The sequence below is a fragment of the Leptopilina heterotoma genome, unplaced genomic scaffold, assembly GCF_015476425.1.
Source record: "Leptopilina heterotoma isolate Lh14 unplaced genomic scaffold, ASM1547642v1 Lhet_267, whole genome shotgun sequence".
NCBI lineage: Eukaryota > Metazoa > Arthropoda > Insecta > Hymenoptera > Figitidae > Leptopilina > Leptopilina heterotoma.
This window is the reverse complement of record NW_025110976.1, coordinates 764,889-788,007: the sequence shown is the minus strand read 5'-3', so window position 1 is coordinate 788,007 and position 23,119 is coordinate 764,889. Positions and strand designations below refer to the sequence as shown.

The 23,119-nt window shown below is 29.6% G+C and overlaps 1 protein-coding gene across 1 annotated transcript; it reads left to right on the top strand.

The window, feature by feature from the left end:
• The first annotated feature begins 1,008 nt into the window (after positions 1 to 1,008).
• Positions 1,009 to 12,066, top strand: LOC122503646 (omega-amidase NIT2). The gene is made up of 6 exons (XM_043614271.1): positions 1,009 to 1,164; positions 1,547 to 1,693; positions 1,770 to 1,954; positions 2,464 to 2,632; positions 10,996 to 11,229; positions 11,686 to 12,066. Exons 1-6 carry the CDS (start codon positions 1,128 to 1,130, stop codon positions 11,775 to 11,777), a joined length of 864 nt encoding a protein of 287 aa, XP_043470206.1. The 5' UTR covers positions 1,009 to 1,127; the 3' UTR covers positions 11,778 to 12,066.
• Positions 12,067 to 23,119: the final 11,053 nt, after the last annotated feature.

Sequence of the window (23,119 nt, the reverse complement as noted above, 5' to 3'; positions counted from 1 at the left end):
TTAAAATATGTATTGTAAAATATTATTTTCTAATAAAAAGGCTTTTAAATAATTGATTTTTTTCGACTAATTTTATGCAAATTCTAATTTAAATAATTGAATTTTTGAGAAATTTTTATTATTCACGAAAAGGATTGAATAATTTTTACGAAGATTTTTACAAAATTTTTTTTCTTAATTCAATTCTGTTTGGAAATGTTATAAAAATAGTAAAAATTGAAAATCATAGAATAGCGAAAAGTTTTTAAAAATAATTTAATTTTACAAAGAATTCAATTAACATTTTTGACAATAATTGAATTCTGGCGAACGATTTTGTTATATTTTTTAAATAATTGAATTTTCAAAAAGAAACATTACTTTTTAAAATATTTGAATTCTTGTGATGAATATTGTTATTTATGAAAATAATTGAATTTTGCAAAGAATTTTATTAAAATGCCTCAAAATAATTGAATTTTCGGGAATAATTTTGTTATTTATATAGACGTAATTAAATTCTTTCAAAGAATTATTTATATAAATAATTGAATTCTTGGGAAGAATTTTGATAAAATCTAAAAGAATAATTAAATTATTTCAAAAAAAATTTAATTAATAAAATTGTATTTAAAATAATTGATTGCTTTCGAACAATTTTATTAAAATATTTGAAAATAATTGAATCGTTTTAAAGAATTTGATTATAATTTTTTAATTTCTAGTATTAAATGTTAATTAATTCTTTTTAAAGGATTACATTTAATATTTAATGCTTCTTTCTGTGTAATTTTGATTTTTACATCTTCACGTATTATATAGGATTTTTATACAAAATAGTTTAAATAAAGATTTTAACAGAAAAGAAATTATAAAATATATTTTAAATGATATTTATAATAAAGTTATTAGTGTTAAATAAGCGCAAAGAAAAATATAAATTAAATATTTTGAACTCAACTTAATTTATATTTAATTAGTTTCCTTAATTTTTGAAATATTGTTATCATAGTTGACTTTGTTATCTTATGACTTTATAATCATAAGACGAATTTCTTTACCACAAACCACGTGATAACAGTAATCAGAATACATAAAAATCGTGTAAAACTTTGAGTTCCAGTTACACCTAACATAACCTTAGGGATATGCTACAAAATAACATCACGAGACGAATAATGACAAGTACGTAATTTTTATCAAACGCATTATTATTAGGTTAAAACTTATTGTACAATTAAATAAATTGCTAAGTATACTTTGTTGAAAATTAATTTTTTATTCTAATAAAGTTGTTTGCAATTTTAATTATATTTTTACAATTTTATTAATTGAGGCTCCGGATCTTAAAAGGGCACTTTTACCATTTAAAATCAATGCTAAAAGTGCCCTTTTAAGCTTCGGATCCTCAATTATTCATATCTTGAATAAATTATTTTTTATTTATAACTTATAATACATTATTAAATATATTTATTTAATAATAATTAATTATTTTTTTATTGCTACTTGTTATTTTTCTATAAATATTTACGATTATATATTTAGTTACAATTCTTTTTTACAGAATTGCGCTTAGGACTAGTTCAACTTGCAGTTGGAAATGAAAAATCTGAAAATGTAAGGAGAGCAATTTCATTTATTGAGGAAGCAAAAAAAAAGGGAGCTGATATTGTCACTTTGCCAGAATGTTTTAATTCTCCGTATGGAACAGGTAAATTTAAATTAAATTACTTGCTAAATATTTTTTAATACTATTAAATTATTATTTATTATTTTTAAATAATTAGCACACTTTCCAAAATATGCGGAAACAATTCCCAATGGTGAAACAAGTAATGCATTATCAGAAGCTGCTAAAAAAAATAAAATTTATGTCATTGGCGGTACAATTCCTGAAAGAGATGATGATAAGTTGTATAACACGGCTACCGTTTGGGATCCTCAGGGAAAATTAATTGCAAAGTACAGAAAGGTAGAAGAATTCTTTCGATTTACAAATTTTATTATAAAACAGGGGCGTAGCCAGGGGGGGTTTGGGGATTCACCCCCCCCCCCCCCCGAAATTTTCGAAAAACATATGTAAAAGCCTAAATTTCTAATTTTATTCTGAGTACACCTCTTATCAAATTCCATAACCCCCTCCCCGAAACTTATTTTTGGCTACGCCCCTGTTACAAAAGGCGCATTTACTTTACTATTTTAACATGTTTTCATAATATTTATTACAAAAAAAAGTAATTAAGCTAAAATTTTAAAGATGGAAGTGCAATTGAAAACTGTAAATTAATATATGCTTGAAAGGAGTTTTGTAAAAATATATTTTGATTATTATTAATTTCGTGTTAAAAATATGTTAATGCTTTTAACTGTTTCTTTTTTAAATTAGTTTAATGATGAATAATCAAAATTTTTCAATACAAATTGAAAAACCACTTGAAACTTCATTTTGAAATATACCTAATATATAAAAATATATTTTAGATCCACTTATTTGATATTGATATAAAGGGTAAAATATCATTCCGAGAAAGCGATACTTTGAGTCCTGGAGAAAATTTAGCAACTTTTGTAATCGAAGGATGCAAAATCGGAATTGGTATTTGTTACGACATCAGATTTGAGGAACTAGCACGAATTTATAGAAATCAAGGTATTTTAAATCTACTTTAATAACATCTTCTAGAAGAAATAAACAAATATTGTAAAAAAATACACAAAACAGTATTTAGAAAATATGAGGTTGCAGTTTGCATAATTTTTAAAAACGAAATGAAAAATAATGAGACGATGTACATAAATTTGGCTTCAAATTTAAATTATTTGTACTTACAAATAATGTCCTCTAAGAAAAACTTGAAACAAAATTGTTCTCTAATTTTCCGTTTATAAAAACATTACGGACATACCCTCATTTGGAAAATAGTATATTATATGGTAATTAACATATATATAGGGCCATTAATATAAAAAGAAGCATTTTTTCAAAATTACAAAAAATTTTTTTTATTTAAAATTATTACAAAATGTTCACAGTGAGAGCCGTTTGCAACAAACGATTTTCTTAGGGCCTCCGCTGCACGCAGTATGCAGATTTTAAAAATTAATCTGGAACAAAATAAAATTTTTTCTCTTAATTTATATATGCCTGTAGAAATAGTTACAGAAATACGTTACCGACTTTAAGAATAAATATTTTTTTTAAATTAGTAAACTTTCAAAGTTAAAAGTCAAATTTTCAACCAAAAAATGGGTAAGGGAAGTGTTCCGGTTGTGGGCACCCTTTTGTTTTTGCCTCATAACATTTGTCCATGTGCATATTATACAAATGTATGTGTACGAATTTAAAGCTAGAGGTCTAAGGTGACTGTCAGTAAAGGAATTAAATTGATTCCTTTAAATAAAAAAGTTTTACATATTAGAAATTTAGTGAAATGGAAATTTTTTGACAAAAAAATTTTTGTATCCGGTTGTGGGCACCCTTGAAAAATCCGCTAAAAATGAAAAAATATTAAAGGAAACCAAAACAAATAAAGAAGAAATGAAAGTTTCTTTATTTTAAGAGACTTTGCCGGGATAAAGAACAAAAATGATGACACGTTTTCACACTATGCTCATCGCTAACAAAAGCATAATGCTTGCATGTGAAGTAGCTAGTACGCATACCATAAGGCGTCGAACAACAACTTTCGCGAAGATTTTAACGCACAATAAAGGCCTAAGCACAATAGATTCGCGAAAGTCGTTCGCGAACGCAAAGCATGAGTTAGAAAAGGACAGAGATATATTTGTGTCCTTGTCTATCTCATGCGTCTCAACGCGCTGATACTAACGCGCTCCTCCTATGTATTCCATATGGACGAGCGCGTTAATATCAGCGCGTTCATACCGACTTCGACTCTATTCTGGACTCTCCTTCACGTTCGCGAAGCTATTGTGCTTAGGCCCACTTAGGCCTTCACGCACTTCTAATGCACTGAACGACTATATTCATCGCATTTAATGGAGTTTGCGGCTGTCACTTTCCTTGGCAGAAAGTTTAGATAGATGAGACAGTAGTCCACATCATTGTCAGATGGTAGAGCCTTCTTAACATAAAGGTGCCCACAACCAGGAATGACAGTCATTTTTTAAAAAGATCAACACATTTTGTGATGCAGGATTTTGGTTAAACACGAAGGTATATCACAAAATATAATAACAACACTGAAAAAAAAAAAATTAAACCCTTTTTTTCTGAACGAATCTACACCCATATGTTGCTCTTCGAAAACAATACAAAATTACTTTTTTATTTATTTAATGCAAATTTTCTTTATTATGCTCACAGCTATTACACAAATGCATATATTTGTTTCGTTATCAATACGAAAAGTCCGTATTGTCAACGAACACGACTTGCAATACTTAGATCAGTAAAATCTGCTTGCTGTCAAAGTTTACGTAGGGGTGCCCACAACTGGCGCACTTCCCCTACTTATTTGTATGGGAAAAATAGGGATTTTCAACTTATCGAAAATTGGCTATACGTATTTCTGTGAGAAATGTTATTTCCAAGAATTAATATAATGTAAACTTTAATTTTTATAAACAATTTACAGCTTATATGTTTGTATTAAATTCATTGTTGCTATAAAAGCAGGGCTCGAACTAGGTCCGTAAATCCCGTAAAAAAGTCCGTAACTTTTCTTGAAGTCCGTAATTTTATTCAAAAAGGATGAAAAGTTCGTAAATGGATATAATTTGGATAATTTTAGAGAAATTAAAAATGATTGCAGAAATTCAATTATGTTCGAAAATTTGTAAAAATTCACATCAAAATTTCAATTATCTTTAGAAATAATTTTTTATTCTTCTCCGAACTTCAATTATTTTCAAAAATTTTCCTCAAGAGGGGGTAAAAGTTTTGGGTTTTACGGTACAATGCTTATTTTGATAATTTGTAACGGGTAATTTATAAGTTTCTTAAAATTAAGGAATGGAATGACTATAATGGGATGAAAGTACTACCCCAGCAACTGAACTAAAATAGATAACTAATGATACTAGTAAATTAGTAAAAACAAATTGACTGCAGAATTAAATATTTTATTTACTATAAGTAAATACGCTGAATAAAAAGTAGGACCGATTTCGGACTAATCCGGAATTTGTCCGCAACAGTAAGGTTTATTGTGGAGTTTTTTCACCCTGAATTAAGTTTAAAAAAATAATACCGTTTTTTATCACTATTGAATCCGTAATTAGTCCGGTTTAGTCTGCAGTTAGTCAGATCATATGCAACTAGTAAATGCAGAAGTAATCCGGTTGGTTTAACCAGTGAATCCGCAGCTAATCCGAAATAGTTTGCTTATGGACAGGTTTTTGTTCTAAAATCATTCCGGATTAAGTCTTTGAATTGGATTGTATTGAACTGTCTGTGGATTGTATATGTTACCGGCAAAACCCGAAGTCCAGGCAAAACGCGAATTGCCTTGGCAATTCGGGTTTTGCCTATGATTTTAGGAAATACCCGAATTTCCTAGAGATTCATAGGCCAAACCCAAATTGCCTAGGCAAAACCCGATTTCCCTAGGCAATTCGGGTTTTGCCAAGGCCGTTTTAGGCAAATTGAAAATTAAACTAAATTGAATTAAATTAAATTAAATTTATTGCAAAAAATATTACTATGACGCAATTGATCATAAGAAAATAGTCTTAGTTGAAAGAATTTCTTTTTCAATTTACTAAATGGCTTGTATTGAGGCATGCATTGATGTAAACAAATAGTAAACAAACTGTTCTTCATAGCTCACTATTAATTAGTGTCTCTTCTGACTTTAAATTGTACATACCATTCAAAATGAGTAACGAAAATTTTATTCAAAAATAGAAAAGCGATTTTTATGCGGCGGTTAATTTTTTTTTAAAATCAATTTTTGTACTCCCGCAACTTCTAAAATGTCATATCTTTTCAACCTTCTGTACTTAAGGCTACTTTTTACTACATTTAATTTTCCACTTTTCACATCCTTTAAAATATCATCATACTTCTCTTGCACAATTATTTTATAATTTGCAGATTTATTTACCGCCGCATAAAAATCGCTTTTCCATTTTTGAATAAAATTTTCGTTACTCATTTCGAATGGTATGTACAATTTAAAGTCAAAAGAGACACTAATTAATAGTGAGCTATGAAGAACAGTTCGTTTACTATTTGTTTACATCAATGCATGACTCAATACAAGCCATTTGGTAAATTGAAAAAGAAATTCTTTCAACTAAGACTATTTTCTTATGATCAATTGCGTCATAGTAATATTTTTTGCAATAAATTTAATTTAATTTAATTCAATTTAGTTTGATTTTCAATTTGCCTAAAACGGCTTTGGCAAAACCCGAATTGCCTAGGGAAATCGGGTTTTGCCTAGGCAATTCGGGTTTGGCCTATGAATCTCTAGGAAATTCGGGTATTTCCTAAAATCATAGGCAAAACCCGAATTGCCTAGGCAATTCGGGTTTTGCCTGGACTTCGGGTTTTGCCGGTAACATATATATTAACAAATTCCTATAATAATAAGACTTATTTTCGGACTGGGGTGTTTTGATTGGATATTATTCGGATTGACTGGATTAAATTCGGAATATTGCTGACTGATTTCGTATTCTTTACATATTGATTGGGGATTATTCCGTATTTATTTTAGATACATTTTCTAACGGACATAATTTCGGATTGTTGCGTAATAATTACGGACTTAATTCAGACACTTAAGATTATTCCAGACTGATTTAGGATTCACAATTTCACTCGGATTGATGTTAGATTAACGCGGATCATTTTCGTACAATTATCGGACTAATCCACACTAATATGCCCGGATTTAATTCGGATTAGTCCGACATTTTTACCAGGGATATAATATGATTCGGGTGACCGTCTATTACTGGATACTTAGCATACATATTGTTTACATATTGTTTCGTATTTGTTTAGGAATATGATTTTACCACACTAATTCCGAATTGAAGCGGACTAATGTCGGATTCTTTGTGTACAAATCTCGGATTATTTTGTATTTATTTCGTATTTATTTATTATACCTTTTAGTTGGATTAAATCCGGATTGTTGCAGACAATTTTCGGATTCTTAGCATACAGATTTCGGATTGTTTCGTACTTCTTTCAGAATAGGATTTTGCCACATTTAATTTCAAATTGTTGCGTACTAATACCGGATTTCTAGCTTACAGAGTTCGGATTGCTCCGGACATTTTGCGGTTTAAGTTTTTTTAACTAGATTAAACTCGGATTGTTGCGGACTGATTCCGTATTCTTTACATATTGATATCGGATAATTCCTTACTTATTTTAGAAGAATTCTTCACCGGTCATAAATTTGGATTGTTGTGGACTAATTACGGACTAAATTCGTAGACATTCAGGATTACTCCGGAGTGTTTTCGGATTCAGGTTTTCGTTCGGATTGATATCAGACTAGCGCGGATCATTTTCGGACCTTTTTCGTACAATTTTCGGACTAATCCGTACTAATCTGTCCGTATTTAATCCGGAATTAGTCCGAAATTTTTACCAGGGACGCAACCTGTAAAACCTGGAAATGTTAGGGAATTTTATTAACCTTGAAAAAACCTGGAAAAGTCAGGGAATTTTGATCGGAATCCTGGAAAAAATTATTCTTTTCTAAAGTTATTGTACTTATTCTTGAAATATAATTTTACTAATGCTAAGGTGACGATAAAAATCACAAAATGAAATAACTTAAAAGCTAGGCGGATATTTCGTTGTTTGAGTGTCAATATCGTTGAACGTCTTTGATTTTATAAAATATCAATAATAACAATTTAATGTTAATTAATCAATAGTAAATCAATTTTATTAAACATAATTATTTATATCAGTTACAGTTATGGAAAAATTTAATTTATAGTTTTAAGTAAAATGTTCTCTTATTTGACTCGGACTGGTTATATTTTTATCAGTAATTGGTCCGTAAAGTCCGTATTTTTAAGTACTGGGTAAGACTCCGTCAGAAAAAAAGCGATTTGCAAGTGGTCTTCCGATTTCTTCGAAACCTTGGGAAATAGAAGTCTTATATGAATTAAATTTAACCCTAAAAAGATTTTGAAAAATTTTCAAAATGGCGGCCGCTACGCCATATTGAAAATGAGTGTTGCGTTTTTTTCAAAAATTAATAACTCTGAAACTTTTAGATCGATTTTAATAAAATTTACAGGCGATATAGTTAAAAATACGTAGTTTAATTTGATATTATGAACAAAAAAAAATTTCCAAAATTTGTCAAAAAAAAAGTCAAAAAAATTTTTTGAATTAATTTTTAGTTCAGTTGGCCTAATTTTTGAATTTTCTAATAAGTAAATATCGATTCCTTGTAATTTCACCTTTCATTTCATAAAAAAAAATTTATGGAGACTCTAATAGTTCTCGAGATATTGCGACTTTAGTGGGAGCGCGTACCGCGGAATTAAACTCCGTAGCGAGGCGGAATATGAAGCGAGCGTACAAATGTGCACAATAGGGTGTCCGTAACAATTAATTTTCAAAATTTTGGATCCAATATGGCAGGTTCAAAATTTTAATTTTCTACATTTTCGAAGTAAATATTCTAAAACAACGTCAAGGGCGATATTTGGAAGCGCTATTTACGAATCTAATGTTAAAAATTTATTTTTTAAATTACCGAATCTAATATGGCATGGCGGATTCAAATTTTTTTTTTAAATATTCCTTTAATAATCGATTTTTAAGAGCAGAGGTATAAAAAGTTAAATTTCTATAAAAGAGTTTCGAAAACATCCCAATAATTATTTTTTGTAAATATTAATCTATAAATTAATATTTAGACTATTTACTTAAAAATGTAGAAAATCATAATTTTGAATCCGTCATAGTGGATCGAATAATTTGAAAAATAAAATTTTAACATTAGATTCGTACACTCAGAAAAAAATTTGTTCGAATCAACCAAATTTTGGTTAAATCAACCAAATAAATGCATTGCTATACAGTCAACCAAACGTTTGTTTGATTCAACCAAAAAATTTCTTCCAATACGTTTATTTGTATTAACCAAATGCTTATTACACTTAACCAAAAAACTTTATTTAATATAACTAAAAAATTTGTTTATTTCAAGAGAAAAGATTTGTTTGATTCAAATAAATAGTTTTAGTAAACGTATTTGGTTTATTTAAATAAATATTTTTGTTTACTTAATTTTGTTATTTATTTTCCTCTAATAATATTTGAATTTCCTAATTTAATATTTTCTAGTACGTATTATTGGTTAATTTATAATTTATTATATAATTATTGATATTTTAAAATTATACATATAATAAATTATAAATTAACCAATAATATGTATTCTAGAAAATATTAAATTAGGAAACTCAAACATTATTAGAGGAGAATAAATAACAATTAAGTAAAATATTATATATGTATTTCTTCATATAAACAAAATTACTTAATTGTAAAAAAACATTTGAAATATTACATTAAACATATTATAATTATGATTTTTATACGTGCACTCAGAAAAAAGTTTATTCGAAACAACAAACTGAAAACTTCACAAAACCTTTTTGTAAATATTCTTCTCACTGGTACAAATTAAATATGCAGTAAGTCAATGAACACAAGGTATTTAATATTTATTTAACCGACACTTATAATTTTTTTTCTTTGATTTACCGATTTAACAAATAAATTTGACGCGAACGCGGACTGTAGACAAGTGAGATCGCCATTTTTAAATTCACACATGTACAAAATTGTTTTATCGTGACAAATAAAATAGGTTAATTAAACAGTTTGGTTAAGTGAAATAAACTTTTTCTCTGAGTGTAAATAGCGCTTCCAAAAATCGCCCTTGACGTTGTTTTAGAATTTTTACTTTAAAAATGTAGAAAATCAAAATTTTGAACCCGCCATATTGGATCGAAAATTTGGAAAAATTAATTTCTGATATCAGATTCATGAAGAACGATCGAAAATAGCCCCGAGTAAGTAATTTTTTTGAATTTTTGACAACACTTATGTGTTAAAACCTTGGATATATTGTGGTGCATTTTTATGACCCACTTTAATCATCCGCCATTTTAAAAATTTTTCAAAATTAAATTTTTGGCAAAGTGCTATCTTATAGTGCAGCTAAAAATGAAGGCAAAAGTGACCTGGAGAATTTTTTGCATTAAAATTAAAAAAGTTATTAATTTTTTTTTAAAAAGTGCATTTTTCCTATGTATTTTTAATGGGAAATTTCGATGGATCTCTGGCACGTGTTAATATTAATCAATCGGCTTCAAATTTTGGGAAATTTTTTTTTATTTTATTGGAACTAAACTGGGGGGTGGCGTAAACAAAATTCGAAAGTCGCATTGTTACGGACACCCTATTGCGCACGTTTGTACGCTCGCTTCATATTCCACCTCGCTACGGAGTTTAATTCCGCGGTACGCGCTCCCACTAAAGTCGCAATATCTCGAGAACTATTAGAGTCTCCATAAAATTTTTTTTATGAAATGAAAGGTGAAATTACAAGGAATCGATATTTACTTATTAGAAAATTCAAAAATTAGGCCAACTGAACTAAAAATTAATTCAAAAAATTTTTTTGACTTTTTTTTTGACAAATTTTGGAAATTTTTTTTTGTTCATAATATTAAATTAAACTACGTATTTTTAACTATATCGCCTGTAAATTTTATTAAAATCGATCTAAAAGTTTCAGAGTTATTAATTTTTGAAAAAAACGCAACACTCATTTTCAATATGGCGTAGCGGCCGCCATTTTGAAAATTTTTCAAAATCCTTTTAGGGTTAAATTTAATTCATATAAGACTTCTATTTCCCAAGGTTTCGAAGAAATCGGAAGACCACTTGCAAATCGCTTTTTTTCTGACGGAGTCTTACCCTACTTTCACTGGTTCGAGCCCTGCTATAAGTTTCAAATATAGTTTGATGTAATGACTTATAAAATTTTGTAGGATGTCATATGCTAATATATCCTGGAGCTTTCAATCTAACAACTGGCCAACTGCATTGGACTCTTTTGCAACGTTCGCGAGCAACTGATAATCAATTATATGTTGCGTGTGTTTCGCCTGCAAGAGGAACAGGTGATGGTTACATTGCATATGGACATACCCAACTTACTGATCCATGGGGTTCTGTTTTGCGAGAATTGGAAGAAAAAGAGGATATGATAATTGAAGATATAGGTAAAAGCAAAAATAAAAACTTTAATAGAAATGTTTCTTTTTTTATAAATCAAAAGTGTGAAACTCCTAACAACATCCGGATATTCAGGATATCCGTCAAACCTTCTAAAGATGTCCGGGAATTGACATCCTAGGAATATTCTGATTTCCGGACATGACTAGGATGTCCGTAAGTTATCCTGTAATATCCATTGCTGGTAGGGAAGTGAAGATTATTATGAAATATTAATGAAAAAGAAATTAAATTAAACTGATAATTATTTTTAATTGACTTGTTAAAATCGTGCGCTTAATTTGAGGGAATGTTTCGATTTTGCGATTCCGAATAAACTTAATTATTTACTATCTGAAATAACTTATGTAAATAGAAAAGTTGTGTACTTTCGGAATCGCAATAGTCGCGCAAATTAAGCGCAGAATTTCATCAAGCCTTTTTAATAATTTACTATTTTACAGATTTAAGTATAATTGATGAGGTGAGATCACAAATTCCAATTTCTAAACAAAAGCGCACTGATTTATATGACACTGTTTGGAAAAAAACTTAAAGATGTGTTTTTTGATTGGGTTTCGCAGTGTCAATAACAAGCATTGATTGCCTGTAAATAAATACTTATGTTTCATTTGTACACAAGAAATTGAAAATTCATTTATATAACATTAAAAAATTGTATGCACATGAAATTTGCTGCTCACTAGTGGTAATTTTCTATACTATAATTGACATTATATATCCTATTGTGCACCAAAACATTATCATTTTGTGTCTGCCAATATCGAACATTCATGGATAATGATGTTAAATGTACCAGAGAAATAATAAAAACTAAAAAAGTTTGTAATGCTTTTAATTGTTAGGGCCATTTTGAACGTTTTCAAGCCTTTTCTACACTTTAAAAATGTTTACTTAAATCTAAATTAACTTCTTCTACATCATTTCTTTTTCTTCTAATTCCTCTGCTTCTTCTTCAACACTTTAGTAAAGTTCACAACGTTTATAATCAACAATTTGGAAAAAAATATTTTTCTAGTCAAATTTCTGTCTTAAAAATTTTTTACAATGTTTATCTTAATCAGAAGTTTAAAGAAGAAAATTTGAGAACAAAAACTAATTATTTTTTTCTGTGTAAAAATACTGTTTTTCCTATCATTTATCAAAAAAGTTGTAAACTTCTCTCATGTTCTTCAACAACATCCATTTCATTAGGAGAGTCATTTGAATTTGCTTCATCTGTTGTAGAGGGATTCCACACGGGTATATCACACAGATGTATGTGAGAAGTTACCGATTTGTCTCAATGGTTTCTAGACGTATTCTACCTTCAAAAATACTCAACTAGCAAAAATTTCAAGTTCCTATCTCATATAAAGAGCACACACAATCGTCAATTTCGTGAAAAGTGCCATTTTTCAAAACTAAAATTAAAAAATCCATTTCTGCTTGAAAAAATGTCAATTTGGTCTAAAAAAAATTGGAAAAATATTAGTCGATGGATGCGCAGTAGATAACGAAACTGCTCTTTAAAAAAAAATTATAACTCAAAAACACCTGTTGCGATTTGACTCAAATTTTTAAGAAAAATAGTTGAAAAGCTGTACTTTAAAGTTAGAGTTGTGCAAAAAGCTCGATCGAGTATTTCAAGCTTTTCGTTTTTCTATCAGAGCTGAGCAGAATCAATCCAAACTTGAACCAAATTCCATCCAACCTAAAATAATTTTGAGCACTTGAATTTTTCGAGCACTCAAATATTTTTGAGTAACTAAAACTCGAGCCTGGCTCGAGTATCGAGCCCGGCTAGAGCTCGACCATGCTATTCGAGCTGTTTGCACACCTCTATTTAAAATGATTTTACTGGAAATCTATATTGAAACTTATTTTTTTTATTTTAGACAAAATTTTAACAGCAAAAACAAATACAAGTTATAATTAAGAGTATTAAAAAGGTGCGCATGACTCTTAGGGTGGCCCAAAAAAATTTTTTAGTGGAAAAAAGAAAGAAAACCCTGCAATTTGTTCCAATGCAAAAAAAAATAAATACGTATTTTTCTATTTTAAAATATATTCATATTAACAGGTGCCACCGAGCACTTTAATTTTCCCATGTAAAATGCATAGGAAAAATTTCAATTTTCGAAAAATCAAAATCATTCGCGAGGGTTTCAAAAAAGTTAACATTAGGCTACTAGGATTTATAGAGGACTCTCCACCAAGTAATTTGACCTATATAACTTATTTTTGTCCACCCCAACCCTCTACAGCATTACCCCAAAGTTACCCCTTTTTGGATATTTATCATTTAACATGTGTTTGTGGTATAATATCGATTTTTAACGTTTTTTTGTCGGATCTTGTGTTTATAAAAAATACGTATTTATTTTATTTGTATGTATTTATTTTCTCTTACGGAAAAAAATGACATGAAAAACATGACACTCATAAGTGTCATATTTTGAGTATGGTTATTTCGCTACCACACTCAAAAAATGACACTCTTTACGTAGTTCGCTCAAAGCTCCGTAGGAGGTGTTGCTTCAAACTCTTTCGCAACTAACACGAAACTTGAAAAGTATATAAGGAGGCAGCATTCTTACGAATATTCGCGGAATTTTATTCTGTTCGTTATCTCTCCTGTTTTTGCAATGGATGCAAATAATTTTAATTTGTTAAATCAGCCATATTATTATTATTGATTAGAATTATAATTTTTCAATCGATGTTTATCATGTATTATTTTCCATGTCGTTTTTTGAGTGTCATTTTTTCAGTGTGGTAGCGAAATAACCACACTCAAAATACGACACTCATGAGTGTCATTTTTTTAATGTCATTTTTTTCCGTAGGGGTTTTTTTACTTTCTACCTTCGAAGCAAACCACATATCTGAAATTCAAAGAATCACAAGACCACAGGATTGGAAATATATTTCAACAAAGGAGAATCCTGCAGATGCAATCTCACGTGGACAATTACCTTAAGATTTTCTAAGCAATCACCAGTGGAAGACTGGTCCTTCTTGGCTGATTCAACCAGAAAACACGTGGCCTGATTATCAATCTGAAGGGATTAACACTGGAAATCCAACAAAAAATTGTAATGAATTGCCTTCCAGAAATTAAATGGTGCATATGGAAGCGATACTCTTCACTGATTCATGTTCTTGCGCTCTGTTTGCGTTTCTTATGCATTTTGCGCAGAGAGCAGGTTCCTGTCGGCCCATTATCTGGCGAAGAGATAAAAACAACTTTGCAGAGAACTTTGCCTGAATCCTGTGATCGAAAACAAATTATTGAAAGTCGAAGGAAGGATAAAAAATTTGGACTTGGGATATGATCAAATCCATTCTACTCCCCAAGATCATCCTGTAACCAATCTTATCGTCAGAGAAACTCATGAGAGGTTGATGCATGCGGGAACAAATGCGACTCTACAATCTCTACATGCAACAAGAGAAGAATATTGGATTGTGGATGGCAGACTTGTCGTCCGAGGAATTATACATTCTTGTGTAAAATGCACACGAGCGAGACCAAAGGAGATAATGTATCAAATGGGTGACCTACCGAAGGTCAGAGTTACAGAAACAGTAAAAAAAAAAAAAAAAATTGTGCAGTGGATTAACGCGGAGATTTCTTTGTTAAAGAGAAAAAGCATTGTAATCGGAATAGAGTTAAAGTGTATGCTGTCATTTTTCTTTGTCTTGCGACGAAAGCAGTTCATATTGAACTTGTGTCTTGCAGATTCTCAAATTGAGTGGAGATTAATTCCTCCACGAACGCCACATTTCGGAGGAATTTGGGAAGCTGACGTGAAGTCTCTAAAGCATCATATGCGTCGAACACTTGGGGATACGCTTTTTACATTTGAAGAATTGTCGACATACTTATATGACGGAAATCGAATCGATTTTAAATTCTCGACCGCTTACTCCCCTCTCGTCTGACCCGAATGATGTTTTAGCCCTTGCACCGGGACATTTTTCAATTGGTCGCTCATTGCTGACTGTTCCATCAAATGATTATTTTGCCATTCTTGTAAACAGACTGTCTGCGTTTCAGCACATTAAGAAATTAAAGTTAGATTTTTGGAAGCGGTGGCACCACGAGTATCTCACAGACTTAAATGTACCCACACAGGGGACGCATGAATCTTCCACATATCCCATTTGACATAATAACAAGTAACCGAAATTCACTTCGCCGAATCACCAGTTGCCATAAGCTATATTTATTAGAATTATTATTTAATCTAATTTTCATTTTCCCGATGATTCATTAGCTCTAATTTTTATTTTGCAGATATATTACTTAATAGAGATTTCGTTAGCCCGAAAAAACATTTGACATTATTTTCATTTGTCCAATTAATTGTTTGGACTAATTTTCGATTTTCCGATATTTCATCTGGTAAAATTCCTATTTTTCTAAATCATCAATTAAAATTTTTTTATTCGAAATGTTTTTTAACCTAAATATCAATTGCTCTAAATTATGAGTTATAAATGTCATTTAATAGAAATGTCATTCGTTATAATTACCATTGACTCGAATAATTATTTACCAGTATTTACTTTTTACAGAATTGTCATATAAACTATATCCTATTTGCTCTAATGTTTATTTAACAGAAATTCACTTACCTCGAAGTAGCATTCAGCCGAATGTTTATTTGTCAGAAAGATTATTTAACATAATTTCTGTTTTGCCGAAACTTTATTTCACCTAATTTTAAATTGTTTCATTAATTGCTTAACATAAATCTATGTCTACCTTATTTTTATGTGACATATTGTTCTTTTATTCGAATTGTCAAATCGTCGAATGCTCAGAACATCGAATTGTCAGTTCGTCGAATGCTCAAATAGCACTGGTGCTAAATGCTCAAAATAATAGCTGTTTTACGCGCATGCAGTAAAAAGTTGTTCTCAACAATTTTGGCTGTTTTCGGCACTCATCCCGAGTTAACTCCGGGTTAATGGTGATTGGTTAGAACAACGGAATGTTTGTGATCATTGGATAATATTTAACTCAGGGTTAACCCTGGGTGAGTGCCGCAAACAGCCCAAGAGTTATTTCTACATGGTTTTTTTGCTTTTGGATGTTAAAGTTGAGGGTTTGAGCTATCATTTAAGCCACATTTGAACTTTTTATCACGTCGCGTTCTTTTTTATAAAGGTTCAAAAAGTGCCAAAAATAATATATTTTGACACTTTGACCCCGTTTTTCTCAAAATTGAGACCTGATGGGACGATTTCACTTACAGATTCGTAATCTCCCAGATAACAATCGTGCCTCGCACGTTAGTGGACCAATGGTCTGCGGACCACAGTCAGGCTAATGTGATGTCAGTGCACCAGACAATTGGTCCGAAGACCATTCGTGCCTAGCACGTTGGTGGACCGATGGTTTCCGGACCATGGTCAGGCTTATGTGCTGACTATGTGCCAGGCAGTTGGTCCGATGACTATTGTGTCAGCATTGTGCATAAATATAATCTGTCTGACTTATTTACAAAGTAAAGAAGTTTTAAACCTGTGTTCAAGTTATATCTTTTCTACAAATTGTTTTTATCAACAATTTAGTCATTTTGACCAATTTATATTACTTCGCACTATTTCTATATATGTGACCTGGTCTATGAAAAGGGCCTGCTTACGTGTCAAAAAAGCATTTTTCACTTTTTTGTTGATTCGAATAGTTTTAAACGTTTTTTAAGATGGTGAAACCAAAAAGCTATAATTTGATTAAAAGTTTTTAAACAAATTTTTTAAAGTCAAAAGAAACAAGAGCGTAAAATTACGAAAAAACTCATTTTTTGTTATCATACAAATTAAAATAATTAAATATAACTAATTAATAATGTTACTAATATAAATTACATGTGGACGAAATTTTAAACAAATTTTAATTGCAATTTTCAAACAGTATTCATTAAAAAGATTTTCTTTAGTGGCCGACTACTGTCTGGTTTATCCTATTAGTTCATTAAAAAATTGCACTGTACCAACCCTATTGAAAATCCCCATATGGGAAACCACATGGGAAACCACATGGGATCCTATGTCAAAAACCATGTAAAACCCTACTTCCATAAAGGAAACCACGTGGTTTACCATGTGGTTTCCCATGTCAAACCATATGGGAAATTGAGACAGGATTTTAGTTAGGAATAGACATGGGAAATTTGAACAGTTCATCTATGCATAAAACCATATCAAATCCCACATGTTTTTCCCAGTCAAATCCTAAACCGAATCCCAAGTGAAAAACAGTAGCATTTATTTATAATTATTTTCCCAAGTCAATCCCCAAGTGAAAAACAGTATCATTTATTTATAATGATTTTCCCATGTCAAATCCTAAACCAAATCCCATGTGAAAAACATTATCCGCCTTATTGAATATCCCTACATGGGAATCCACTTGGAATTTTACAAGGGATTTCACATAGGATTTTATATGGGAATTGACATAGGATTTCATGCAAGATTTCACCTAGGATTTAATATGAGATATGACATAGTATTTTATTAAAGATCCAATGAAGAAATTTTCAAAGGATTAAAAATTATTTAATAAAAAATTAAATAATAAATCGTATTAGTGTTACAAGTAATCAAAAAAGTAAAAAAACGATCATTTGAAACACGTCCTCTCTGCTACAGGTTCTCAGCTTTTATATACTTCCAGAATCTTCTCAACAGCGAGAGAAGTCACTTTCGCCACCTAGCGGCGAAAGTATAGGAGCGACAGTAATCTTTATCATTACTAAGGAAACCATGTGGAATACCACGTAGGATTCCATGTGGTTTCCTACGTGGGGATTTACATGGGATTTTACTTAGGGATTCATTTGGGAATTTATTTCTACTTAAATTCCTAAGTAAAATCCCATGTAAATCCCCACGTGGGTTAAACCACATGGAATCCTACGTGGTATTCTACATGGTTTCCTTAGTAATGATAAAGATTACTGTCGCTCCTATACTTTCGCCGCTAGGTGGCGAAAGTGACTTCTCTCGCTGTTGAGAAGATTCTGGAAGTATATAAAAGCTGAGAACCTGTAGCAGAGAGGACGTGTTTCAAATGATCGTTTTTTTACTTTTTTGATTACTTGTAACACTAATACGATTTATTATTTAATTTTTTATTAAATAATTTTTAATCCTTTGAAAATTTCTTCATTGGATCTTTAATAAAATACTATGTCATATCTCATATTAAATCCTAGGTGAAATCTTGCATGAAATCCTATGTCAATTCCCATATAAAATCCTATGTGAAATCCCTTGTAAAATTCCAAGTGGATTCCCATGTAGGGATATTCAATAAGGCGGATAATGTTTTTCACATGGGATTTGGTTTAGGATTTGACATGGGAAAATCATTATAAATAAATGATACTGTTTTTCACTTGGGGATTGACTTGGGAAAATAATTATAAATAAATGATACTGTTTTTCACATGGGATTCGGTTTAGGATTTGACATGGGAAAAACATGTGGGATTTGATATGGTTTTATGCATAGATGAACTGTTCAAATTTCCCATGTCTATTCCTAACTAAAATCCTGTCTCAATTTCCCATATGGTTTGACATGGGAAACCACATGGTAAACCACGTGGTTTCCTTCATGGAAGTAGGGTTTTACATGGTTTTTGACATAGGATCCCATGTGGTTTCCCATGTGGTTTCCCATATGGGGATTTTTTTTTTTTTTTTTTTTTTTTTTTTATGTTAACATTGTTACTTAATTTCTTTTTTGGAAAAATTAGAATTTATGTTTAGTATTAACCTGACTAATATTTAGATTTATTCAATTTCCAATTAAAAAGTAAAAGTTAATATATTCTAAAATATAAAAATTAAATTTCATATATTATTTTTGTATTACCTAGATTTAAAAATTCTTTTTTAATCAACTCAATTAACAAATTTAAAATATTTACATTGTAAAAAATTCTTAATATTCGTTATTATTATTCTTTGTTTTAAATAATAAACATTTGAAAAATTGTTTAATAACTTTAGAGCAATTCCATGTGAAATGATCGACGATTTTTCGACATTGTTAGCAATTTTCTTAATTAAGATTAATTAATTTAATTAATTAATTTAAATTTAATTAATTAAGATAACTCCGATTGTTTTCAATATTTTTTCAAAATTTTTTTTTTTAATTTCTCAGTATGACTAGTACTTTTTAAATAAATTTTTTAGAATAAAAATTTATTATAAATTATTAAAAATTTTTCAAAAAAAATTTATTTTTATTTTTTGAAAAACACCCCCTCCCTCCGATTTTTAAAATTTTTTTATAGTGATAGCCAAAAGTAATAAGAAATTTTTCGTAAAATTTTTATAGTTGGATCGCGATAACTTATCGAGAAATTAACGAAAAAGTCTATGGCGCCCCGTTGAGACTGACGCCCTCACGTACGTATATGTCCAAGAAATTGGCAACGACATTTAATTTTTTTCTCAACAAAATTTTAATAAAACTAAAAAACGAAAATTGTGCTACACTTAGCAAATGATAACAAATATTGTGCTGGAAAAAAAATTAAAATATTTTTTAAAAATTAAAAAAAAATTTCTTTTATAATGGGTGATTTGCACGTACACTGCAAAAATAAGTGTCTTATTTGATATCTTAAATTAAGATGTAAGATGGAAAAATGGTATCTTACATCTTAAAATACACGGAAAAAATAAGTCGCGGAAATTTTCCTCGACTTTGTTGAAGACTCTCGGATTTAGTGGAAAGTGTTTTAAAAATCATATTCACAGTTTTTGAAGAAATAGACTACATTTGAAGAAACTTTCCGCGACTGTCGAGGAAAATGAAGACTCCACGTGCATGTAACCGATTCCGCCACAGTCGCGGAAAATTACAAACCTGAATTTACTCTACAGCGTTCTAATTTTTAATTGACAGTCGCGGAAATTATTTAGAATTTTTTAATGTAAATATTAATATCGACACATTGAATAATAAAAATAATAATAATAATCTTGACAATCAATTGTCATAAATTGTTAAAAAAAAATGTTAAAAAAACAGTGTTTATTGGTTTTAACGCGCGCAACTTTTGTGCGCACCATTTTCCGCGACTCGTCGACGAAACCTTCTATGAAGTGTTAGAATAATAATTCCGAGACTGTTTTCCGCTACTAGGTTTCTAGAAAGTCCTCGACTTTTTTTGGAGAATTTCTGCTAAAATCGTAGAACATTTCTAAAAGTCTATAAAAGATTCGTTCATATCCGAGAGTCTTCGATTAGTCGCTGAAAATTTCTGCGACTATTTTTTTCCGTGTAAGATGTTTTCTAAAGTATCTTACTGATTTTTAAGATGTTTTATACGTCTTAGATATTTCTTCTATCTTAAAAAAGTATAAGATACTTCTGTAAGTTTTTTAAAGTATCTTAAATTAAGATGTTTCTGTCTCAACAAGATGTTTAGCGATAAGATACTCGTGAATTGTAAGATGCGAAAAAAATTTAAGTTACTAAAAACTAAGATGCATAAAATGTCTTACATATAAGCCCATAGTTAACCTCAAAACTTTTTTCCCGAAAAATATGCTGAAAATATGTACGAAGATGCTTTTAGTATCTTAAATTAAAATATTTTAAATGACTAAAAAGTGACTACAATAACATCTTAGAAATGACTACCAAAACATCTTAAATAAGATACTTCTTTTTGCAGTGTAACTGTAATATTTGGCGGCGTCACAGAAAACACATTCAAAATAAAAAATTTTTGCTTGGGTATGGATACATTTCACAGGTATATATAAAACCTATTCGCAACCACAAATATGTACAAATAGATATTATAATTTTTGATAAATTGCGGAATTTCCTCCAAAATTTCAGCACCGTGGCGTGTCCGTTTTTAAAAATTTTAAGTTAAAATTCAGAAATTTTATTGAAAACGCCGAAACTGGAAACGAGAATTTTTGTAATATGAATTATGTATATTACTTCTTATAAAATTATAAAATGTAAAATAGTTTTGTCCACAAATTTTTTCAATTTTGTAATAAGATTTTTTTTCCTATAATTTAACTGTTTATGGCACATTTTATTGTTATCTGAGAATTACAATCTAAAATAAGATCCATTAGCAACAAATATCAGTAAAAAAAAGGTTCAAAAATTGGAAGTTCTACACTCAAAAACAATTTTTTTTATAAAAATGTGAAGGTCACAAAAAAAGTGATCAGTACCGTGGTATTACTATTCTTTTAATCTAAACACTCTCTTTTGTAATTATTACGATTTTTTTGAAGATTACAATAGAAACAAATTATCTGCCCAAAGAAAAGAATTATTTTGCAGAATTGTCAGAGTTAGGTTAGTTTAAATGTCAATTTTCAGCTCCGTGGTGTCACATAAAATATCAGCTCCGTGGCGCCTGTGGCGTACAGTGTGAAGGTGCAAATTCATGGATCAACAGTTGCTACAATAACACATATTATAGAAGAGGACAGACATAGTTGTGTCCTTTTATATTTCAGTGCTTCGGCAACCGTTGACTTATTAAAAAACACCTTAATATTCGAAAAAACACGCCTTTACTTTTGGTGCTTAATTTAAAATGTCTTTATGTCAACCATGCAGAAGCACAGTATTACTGTTGATCGTAACGCTCTCATTTGTGAATACTTTTCTGAAATTAGTTTTATGCGCTAATTTCATAATGTTATGAAAATAAAATTCTCTGGTTATGTCAAACTGATAGTAAATAGTAAATATTTTTGCTGGGGCTATTTTGTGCATCAAAATGCTTTTTTTAACTCAGTGATTTATTCAAATTCAGAATTAAAAGAAAATCAACTTTTGCTTATGTTATACTTCCTTCTGAAGATTTTCTATGAGTTAGTCAACGAAATAAATTTTTTTGTCGGAGTTGTAGTCATTAAAAGTTGTGCACAAAATAGACCCCGGGATGGGGCTACTTTGTGCATTGAACTTTCTGTTTTTATAATGTTACGTAAACATTTTTTTGATCCTTTCTTATTCATTTGTGTAGATATTTCAGAGTAAATTAGAAAAGAATAAGATATTAAACAAAAAATTTTGTAAATATTATACAACAAAATGTAAAATAAAACATTAAGATTTTGCTAAAATCATGATTTATTAAAAATTAACAACCTTTTTTCAAATTTTATATTACTCAGAAAATAAATAACCCTTTTTCTTTTTAAATATACATTTTACAATAATACATTATGATAATTATAATACTATCATTTAAACACATGTAAATAACTTTGAATCTCATTATTTCAATAGGAGCTTTTTTAAACGTTTTGAATATGATATTTTTCAAAAACTTGAAATTAATATTTTAAGGTTAAATGAATAACAATTTAATATCTAATACACTTTTCAAGTTATTAGAGAAACGAGAGAAATAGTTTTAAAACTAATTTGAAAAACTTATAAATATTAATTAAAGTTAATTTTTTGCCGTTATGTTCCTCACCGGTTGAAGTTTTAATCGTTTTAAGGATTTTAATTAAATTATTTTTGGTTTTTTGACAAAGAAGTTCTTTTTAATAATTTTATTTATTAAATATACCTCGTACATAAAGTAGCCCCAGTTGACGGCAGTATTATTCAATGCATAGGGTGGTCAGCTCCGTGGCAGCCAATTTTCGAATATTTGTTATAATTATAGCTGTAGTAAAACCGTTCAAATAACAACTATATTATGCCCTAATGATGAGGAAAAGTGATATTTAACATTAAAAAAACAAAATTTTTTTTCTTTTAAAACTGATCTTGAAATTGCACAGTTACGTGAAAATCACCCTTATCCCAGTAAAAAAAAACTAATTCAAATGAATTGAAACGAATTAACATTTTTGGTAGGC

Excerpts from the sequence above, each read along its gene's own strand:
- LOC122503646 (XM_043614271.1), top strand. The coding sequence starts at position 1,128 with ATGCTACAAAATAACATCACGAGACGAATAATGACAA. Across the intron at positions 2,633-10,995 it reads ACGAATTTATAGAAATCAAG|GATGTCATATGCTAATATAT; the intron begins GTATTTTAAATC and ends AAAATTTTGTAG. Across the intron at positions 11,230-11,685 it reads TATGATAATTGAAGATATAG|ATTTAAGTATAATTGATGAG; the intron begins GTAAAAGCAAAA and ends ACTATTTTACAG.